The sequence below is a fragment of the Hemicordylus capensis genome, chromosome 3, assembly GCF_027244095.1.
Source record: "Hemicordylus capensis ecotype Gifberg chromosome 3, rHemCap1.1.pri, whole genome shotgun sequence".
In the NCBI taxonomy this organism is placed as follows: Eukaryota; Metazoa; Chordata; class Lepidosauria; order Squamata; family Cordylidae; genus Hemicordylus; species Hemicordylus capensis.
In genome coordinates, this window is record NC_069659.1 from 32,139,919 (window position 1) to 32,148,807 (window position 8,889).

At 42.1% G+C, this 8,889-nt stretch overlaps 1 protein-coding gene across 1 annotated transcript in view; it reads left to right on the forward strand.

Annotated features, from left to right (window-relative positions):
- DDX10 (DEAD-box helicase 10) overlaps window positions 1-4,564 on the forward strand; it is a 300,200-nt gene extending 295,636 nt beyond the window's left edge. Inside the window, exon 18 of the mRNA XM_053312440.1 lies at window positions 3,978-4,564. Coding sequence (XP_053168415.1) covers window positions 3,978-4,152 — 175 coding nt within the window. The 3' untranslated portion in view covers window positions 4,153-4,564. The remainder of the gene's footprint in view (window positions 1-3,977) is intronic.
- Window positions 4,565-8,889: the final 4,325 nt, after the last annotated feature.

The window sequence follows — 8,889 nt, forward strand, 5'->3', positions numbered from 1 at the left end:
GGACACAACTAACTTCAAGCAGGAACACATGAGAGCTGGGTATGGCAACATAAGAGGGATGTTCCACTAGCAATTGCTTGGAGCAGACTGCTGATTTTTATGGTTGTTCCCCAGGCAGAGAGAATTGGCCATGGATGCACCTTCCCTGGGGAAGACTCTGTTGCTTACAAGGACCTTGCCTGATTTTCTACGTGCTGGCTCTGGTGGTAGAGGAGGAGAGCTGGTCTTGTGGTAGCAATAATTAGTTCCCTTTGCTAAGCAGGGCTCACCCTTGTTTGCATTTGAATGGGAGACTACATATGAGCACTGTAAGATATTCCCCTTAGGGGATGGGGCTCCTCTGGGGAGATTCCAAGTTCCCTTCCTGACATCTCCAGATAGGGCTGGGAGAGACTCCTGCCTTTAACTTTGGAGGAGACGCTGCCAGTCTGCGTAGACAATACTGAGCTAGATGGACCAATGGTCTGACTCAGTATATGGGATGGCAGCTTCCTATGTACTGTAGGACCTTTACTAGGGCTGGCAGGTCCTCAGGCGACTCCTTTGAGAAAGGATGAAGGCAGAGCTATTGTCCATGGGTTGTGGTGAAGCTACTGGCTTGGGCTCTCCTAGAATATCAACTTTGGTTTGATATTGAGAAAAATTACTGGGGGTGGGGGGATTGTGGGGAAAACCCTCCAGTAATCACTTCAAGTCAGAGTTGACAACCCTACCAGTGATTCAGTACAGCCATGAAGCTCTCCGTAAGAGTGAGTTGTATAAGTGAAAGCAGAGTAGCATGGGTGCTGCCATTTTGAACTATCATCATAGTTAATAGATCCATCAGGGCCAACCTTATCTATAGGCAACTACAAGTGACTATGTAGTGATTCTGACGTGGTAGCAGTTTGAAGGAATATAACATTCACATAGCCAAGTATAGCCACCTAATGGCGCAGCGTGGAAATGACTTGATTAGCAAGCCAGAGGTTGCCGGTTCAAATCCCCACTGGTATGTTTCCCAGACTGTGGGAAACACCTATATTGGGCAGCAGCGATATAGGAAAGATGCTGAAAGGCATCATCAAAGGAGATAGCAATGGTAAATTCCTCTTGTATTCTACCAAAGATGACCACAGGGCTCTGTGGGCGCCAGGAGTCGACACCGACTCAACGGCACCATTTACTTACATATGCTTTTGCAATACCAAAAGTAGAAAGAACTTGACGCTGGGCAAAAGGAATCACACTGGCACTTGGAGGAATAAGCAATGTCTGGTGGCTCAGAAATTGGAAATAGGTAGTTCAGCAGCAGCACTGTGGTGGATAATGCCCATCCACCAAACCTCATGGTTTTCAGCCCTAAGGTTTAGTGGACATGTGCATTGGTGGCTGAGCACAGTAGAACCTTCTACAGCTACCAACTCAACTCCCAGAATTGAGTGGGAATGTAAAAGATGATTTTGATGTGGCTAAGACAAGCAGCTTATATTTTATTATTTCTTGTTTACACAGTCAGGCAGGTGTTATTGACTGGTTTGTTTTATCCAGACGACGAGTCCTTTCCAAGGACCTGGGATAGCTGAATTTTGTTATCAGTATTGTTCTTGTTGTTGTTATAGATATTGTCGCAGAATATAGGCTGTTCCCAGTAATGTTGCTTTTTGTAATTGGCTGATGGTGATTTCTGTGGCCCCTATGGTGTTGAGGTGCTCTTCAAGTTGTTTTGGAATTGGACCTAAGGCGCCAATGACCACTGGGATGATGTTGGTCTTTTTCTGCCAAAGCCTTTCAATTTCAATTTGTAGATCTTTGTATTTTGTGATTTTTTTCTATTTCTTTTTCTTCTGTTGTGCTATCCCCTGGTATTGCTATGTCGGTTATTTTGACTTGTTTTTCTTTCTTCTCGACTACAGTTATATCTGGTGTGTTGTGTGGCAGATGTTTGTCTGTCTGTAGTCGGAAGTCCCATAATATTTTTGCATCTTCATTTTTATTATTATTTCTTGTTTACACAGTCAGACAGGTGTTATTGACTGGTTTGTTTTATCCAGACATCGAGTCCTTCCCAAGGACCTGGGATGGCTGAATTTTATTGTTAATTGTTATAGATATCGTCGCAGAATATAGGCTGTTCCCAATAAAGCTGCTTTTTGTAATTGGCTGATGGTGATTTCTGTGGCCCCTATGGTGTTGAGGTGCTCTTCAAGGCCTTTTGGAACTGCACCCAGGGCGCCAATTACCACTGGGATTATTTTGGTCTTTTTCTGCCACAGCCTTTCAATTTCAATTTGTAGATCTTTGTATTTGGTGATTTTTTTCTATTTCTTTTTCTTCTATTCTGCTATCCCCTGGTATTGCTGTGTCGATTATTTTGACTTGTTTTTCTTTCTTCTCGACTACAGTGATATCTGGTGTATTGTGTGGAAGATGTTTGTCTGTTTGTAGTCGGAAGTCCCATAATATTTTTACATCTTCATTTTCTTCAACTTTTTCAATTTTATGGTCCCACCAATTTTTGGCTACAGGTAGCTTGTATTTTTTGCAGATGTTCCAGTGTATCATCCCTGCTACCTTGTCATGCCTTTGTTTGTAGTCAGTCTGTGCAATCTTCTTACAACAGCTGATCAGGTGGTCCACTGTTTCATCTGCTTCTTTACAAAGGCGACACTTGCTGTTTGTTGTAGATTTTTCGACTTTTGCTCTTATTGCATTTGTTCTTAGTGCCTGTTCTTGTGCAGCCAGTATTAAACCCTCTGTTTCTTTCTTCAAGTTGCCATTCTTAAGCCATTGCCAGGTCTTGGTGATGTCTGATTTTCCACTTATATTGTGCAAATATTGACCATGCAGTGGCTTATTTTTCCATTTTTCTGCTCGGTTCTTGACTTGTTCTTTCTTGTAGGCCTGCTTTCTTTCATTGGTGTTGAATAGTTTCGCGTTATTGACCATTTGAAGTGCATCTTTTTCACTGTCCTTGATATATTCTTCAAGGCCTCTTTTCTCCTCCTCTACTGTTTGATGGACTTGCAGCATTCCTCTTCCACCTGAACTGCGAGGGAGGTATAGCCTATCGACATCACTGCGGGGGTGCAGAGCATGATTGATGGTCATGATTTTCCTGGTCTTGCGATCCAGAGTCTCTAGCTCTGCCTGGGTCCAGTCTATTATTCCTGCAGTGTATCTGATAACAGGTATAGCCCAGGTGTTTATGGCTTGTATGGTGTTGTTGTTGTTGTTGTTATTATTATTCATTTTTATACTGCCTTTCATAAAGCATCTCAAAGCAGTTTACAAAAGTTAATACAACAAAATTCCATAAAAGTTACATTTAAAGTCTTAAAATGAATTTAACATTAAAAGCATGAAACTATTAAAAAGGGACATACTCAATTTGATGGCTTTCAGAGGAGACTAGATATATTCATGGATCTATCTGTGGTGATTAAATGCTCACTGAATACCAGTTGCTGGGAAGCAATAGTTGGATACATTGCCTTCATGTGCGGCTTGTGGCTGCCAGAGGCATCTGGTTGGCTGGTATGGGAAGCAGGATGCTGGATTTGATGGACCTTTGGCTCTTTTTATGTTCTTGTCCATGTGAGTTCCCCTGTCGATTTAGTCCACAGTAATATGAACATTTCAATGATGTCATTTCTATGTGATTATATCGCCAGCTATCAGAATTTTGGGTACAGTTTAAACCTAAAGTGATAGTCAACTAATCTAGATCTGTTGTAAATCTTTACACATTTGCTTCAGTCAGTTGAGTGAGTCTTATCTTCCCGCTATATTCTAATCAATTTCTTGATATAAATGGTACCCCCATTTCATCATTTTCAAGCAAAGTCTTACAGAATCCATGGTTCTCCTCTTTGCAACTGTTGCTCGCCTCTTATCTGTGCAGAAATCTGCCTCATTTAAAATGAATTCTTTGCTTGCATGACACTTATTGTCTTAAATGCACATGTTTTAAAAGAGTCTTTACTTTATTTCTGCAGTGAGCTTGGAACAAGCAAGCAGCGTTTCGGTGGAAGCACGTCAGCAGTGGAGATGGCACCAAAAAGAAAGAAGATGAAACTTAGCCAAGAAGACTCATTTGCACCATTAGATACAGGCCTTTCCCTTGCAGAGGATGAGGCACTAGTATTACATCTGCTCAACAGTCGCAGCTAATTTCCCCTCATTCCCACTCTTATTCCAAAGCCTTGCTTGTCCTCATATCAGAAAAGCAACAGACAAACTCAGTTCCAGTGACTGGTTATTGATAGATGAATGTCGTGAACTGTACACTTGTGTGCGATTATGGTCCTTCTTGCAAATGGCGCATGACAGATTTGGTTCTAGATGCAAAGATCTCTAGACCAGACTATCTTCCAGATCTTCCTCTGGTGTTTTTCTAAACAGCGCCTCAAACATTGATGAAACTTTAAAGATGAGGAAAAAACATTTTAAAGTGTAATATTGCTTTCTATACAGAGACCTTGATATTTCAAAGGGTGACGAGCCTTTCCTATTTTGAGAGCCTTGCTGTAAGGTAATATGACTAAAATGGCTTTATGAATGAATAAATTTTTCAGAATGTTGATTATTATGAGTAGATATTTCTTACAAAAATAAAATGAGATGTGGTTTCACTGTGTTGATTATTTAAAGCTTTTATTTGAAATTGGGAAGCTTTGGAGTAAATAATCCTTGCCCTTGCTCTCCAGCCAGTTATGAGATCATTAACCCTATATCTGCACAAGTCAAAAATCTATCTTACTCTGGATGTCTGCAGGTGGTTGTGGTAGTGGTTTTCCCTGTTTTTGCTTTAAAATAGGGTACCCCTTATGCTCTTGATTATGTGAGTTTTGGCATGGGCTAGGGTCCCTAACACTAAGTGGGGGGGGGTGTTTGTGAGAGAGGAGGGGGAGAAGGGAAGGGAGGGTGGAGAGGGAGGATGGGATCTTGTAGCAGATGGAGTTAAGATTTGGGTGAGAGGGACGTTCTTGCAGAAGAGCCCAACTCGGGGTGCAGAATTCAAATGCTCCCATGGGCCGAAACCAACCACATCTTGGTATACAGGGGCCAGGGTCAATTTTCAGTGAATTAATTATTACATTAAAATTAATTATTTAAAATATTAATGACAGTGAGGTAGCAGAGAGTTGGAGTTGAGGGGGAAAGGCCAGGGGAAAGACGGATGGTGTCAATAGGCTCCAGCCCAGAGATGGGGGAAATTTAGTCTCAAGTGCATTGAGCCACTGCTGCTTGTCAGCAGGACAGTCCAAGAGCTCTTCATGTAACCTGAGGTTGCGACAGGATATTCCTTCCAGCAAAGAAGTCCTCGCGGGACAGATCTGACCACTGGGCTTGTGTTTTGCAGGTCTGCACTTTGGAATTGCCGTGGAGACTGCACCTTCAACGCCCCAGCATCTCCAAGAAAGTGCTGCTGCTTTCTTACAATGTTTCCTTGTGCATGGTTTTTTGGAAGGGGTTAGAAAAAATCCTGTCCTCTTATTTTTTTTGTTTAATGCTTATGTTGGGATTAGGAACTGCTGCTCTTATGCCACAGCAAGCTGTGTGCACCCAACTGCATGCAAAGGTATCTGTGTACTCACCTGTGGGACACATGTTTGGCACTGGGGCGAGGGGAAAGAGGGTATAACATGTTTAGAAAGGGATGCAATTCAAAACACTTGAAAGATACTGATGTCAGATGGCGAGATGCGTACAGTACTTAAATGAATTGTTATTGATGAATGAGAGAAATCTAATTTCAGGCTGAGTTGCTGAATGCTGTCTACATTGGACCATGATATTAACTTTTACACAGGAATGGAATCCTTTTGGATTGATGCCATCTATGACACATTGCTTAGTCCCTTGCATTTGTTTTGTTAGTGAAGTAAGGAAAGATTTCATTGAATGGGACTGAAGTTTGCTTCAACCCTAACGGAAGATAGTGGCTATGTTGCAATAGAAGTAGCCAAATAAGTAGCATTTTCATCAATCAATGAAAGGCAAACATTTTGATATTCCAAGAAAAGAAAGGTACTACTTTTGATGGTGTTGAAGAACTGCAATTTTTTTTCTTTTACGTGTTGAATGTGATTATAAATTGAGATTCTGAATCCACGGTGAGTAAATTATATTTAACTCCAAAGCAGATATCAATTTTGAAGTTACATCTCAGTTTGACATTAGGATCCCTATGATTATTATATGCTATAGCAATCAAAAGTCATTCGCATTTCAGTGTCATTGCATTACCGTTCAAAAATAGCATGCTGTTCCTAATTTAATGGTGAGGATAATTTGTTCTCACCCAGAAATGTTTATATGCTCCAGCTGAAATACTGCTTGTTGCCTCTTGCATGCTTCAAAGCAACACTTAAGCATTTCTGTTTATTGTCTGACTGGTAAATGATGAAAGGGGCTACTCATGGCAAAATCAATAAAAATAGTTCAAGCCCTTTCCAGTGTTAGCTTGACAAATCAACACTAAAAGTGTTTTGTTGACCAGCTCTGCAGTTTGCTAAAAGATATTTTTGCACATATATATGTGGGTATCCATGATAAAATTGGGGAGGAGAAGCAGGCAGGGGGCTTTTCTCCTATCCTGCTGTGTCCTGAGTAGAAAGTTAACTTACTTCCTATCCCATAAAATAGCAAGGGAGGAGCAGAAATAAATGATTAAGCATTGTGATGTAGTGGTTAGGGTGCTGGACTAGGGCTGAGGAGACCCGGATTCAAATCCTCGTTCAATCATGAAACTCAGATGACTGGACCAGTTGTTTATCTCTCAGCCATGACCTCATGGCTGTTGTTAGGATAAATGTGACCATGTACACAGCTCTCAGCTCCTTGGAGGAAAAGCAGGATATAAATGTTAACATAAATATATATTCTCAGCCTGCTGACTTTTCAGCACAATGAACAGTGGCTGGTATAAGAACATAAGAAGAGCCTTGCTGGATCGAGCCCATTTAATTCAGCACCATGTGACCCAACAAATAACTCTGGGAAGCCCACAAGCAGGATATGAAGACAAGTCCCCTCTCCTGCTGTTGCTCGCCTGCAACTGGCATGCAGCAGCATCCTGCCTCTAAGCCTGGAGGCCATCAAGAAAGACTAGGACCCTTTGATAGGCCTGTCTTCTGTGAATTTGTCTAAGCCCCACTTAAAGCCATCCAAGCTGGTGGCCATCACCACATCTTGTGGCAGAGAATATCATAGATTAATAATGCAATGTGTGAAAAAGTGCTTCTGGTGTGAGAGGCCAGTATCACTGAGCAACTGCCAGGGGGCCCAAGGCCACCTCTCTGTCCATAGCCTTTGCAGTGGTGGTAGAGCGACCTTCTTGGCCAAAAGAGTCACTCCATTCCTCTATCCCAGGGATTCTCAACGTTGGGTCCCCAGATGTTACTGGACTTCAACTCCCATAATCCCCAGGCCCAGAGGTCTTTGGCTGGGGATTATGGGAGTTGAAGTCCAATAACATCTGGGAACCCGACGTTGCGAATCCCTGCTCTATCTCATCCCATTTGCCAAGGTGAGCCCCATCACAAATCTTAGGAGAACCCAGGTAGGAAAGGATGCATCAGAGCAAAGTTTGCCAAGGGCTCCTTGAAACCTGGAACTGCTCTTCAGGAATATGTAGATTGTTTTACTGTTGTAAATCTGTTGTAAAACACAAAACAGCTGCTGTATTTTACTTATGATTACTGAGGCAAGCTAATTTTCTGCTCTCATCTCATTGTTCCTGACAGGTAGTGCAGGAGTGGGCAAAAGGTAGATTGGGATCTCCTGGTAGATCTCTGGATAATTTGCAGTACATCTGCAAGGAGTTCATACTCCAAACTGCTTAACATTAGTGACAAGAAGCGGCTGCAGTCCTATGCACTTCCTTGCCAGTTCTAAGTGCAAATTGTATGAGTATCCATGTTCCTTGCTGTAAAATTAAGAAGCCATTGCAAACCCATATTTTAAGAGCTCCTCTTCAGTTTTGTTTGTTTGTTTCTTCCAGTAAGTTTTTACTCTGTAAATCTGATTTTACTGGATCTAGTTTTTAGCTGGATTTTATGATTTTTTAAATTGTTTTATCTGTCTTACTTTCTTAGCGAGTCACTCCAAGCAGTATTGTACTAAAGGCGCATGATGTAAATGCTTTAAGTAAGTAAAATGGGACTTCATGCTTAGGAGTGTTGACATAACTTACTATTTCTCAAAAACGGCAAGTCACAAAACAACAACAACCCTGCCATGACTGACTTTGCACTAATTGTTTACCCTTCAGCCTCAAAGTCGTTCACATGTAACATGAGTATTCATTGGTTGCCTTTGGCCAGGTCTTTGTGCAGCTCTGTTGGGCAGTTTCAGAGTTTCTTATTAGTCTTTGATCTGTAGTAACTCTGATAGAGCTGCACTTGCACATGCAGGCTCTCCAGTGTATCTCTCACAGGGTACAGCAGGCCACACCCCCTCAGCCACCAAGTTTATTAATGGGAGCAATCAAATCTTGAAAACAAAGCAGAGGATGAGCAAGCATCTTTGGATACTGGTGGCAGTCATGGCCATATCTTTAAACCAGATTTCCCTCCCAGCATTTTCAAGTTCTCAAAAGCTGAGTGTATCTGCCCGTGGGTTTGCAAGCGTTAACAGCATCCTAAGGTAGTGCTTCAGAGGCCTGCTTTGATTCCCCATTGATTGGAGAGAGCTGGTGAGCTTATCCCTGGTCTGTCACACTTTTAACAAGCCCTATTAGGCTTGATGAGCCACACCATGAACACAAAACAGCTGCTGTCTCTCTGAATCAAGCTACTGCCCGCCACACTTCTGTGAGCACGGAACATGCGACCAGAAGGGGGGAAAGGCCAGAGAGCTGAGGACCTGACGGAGAGAACAAAAATCTGCAATCCTGTTCTACTT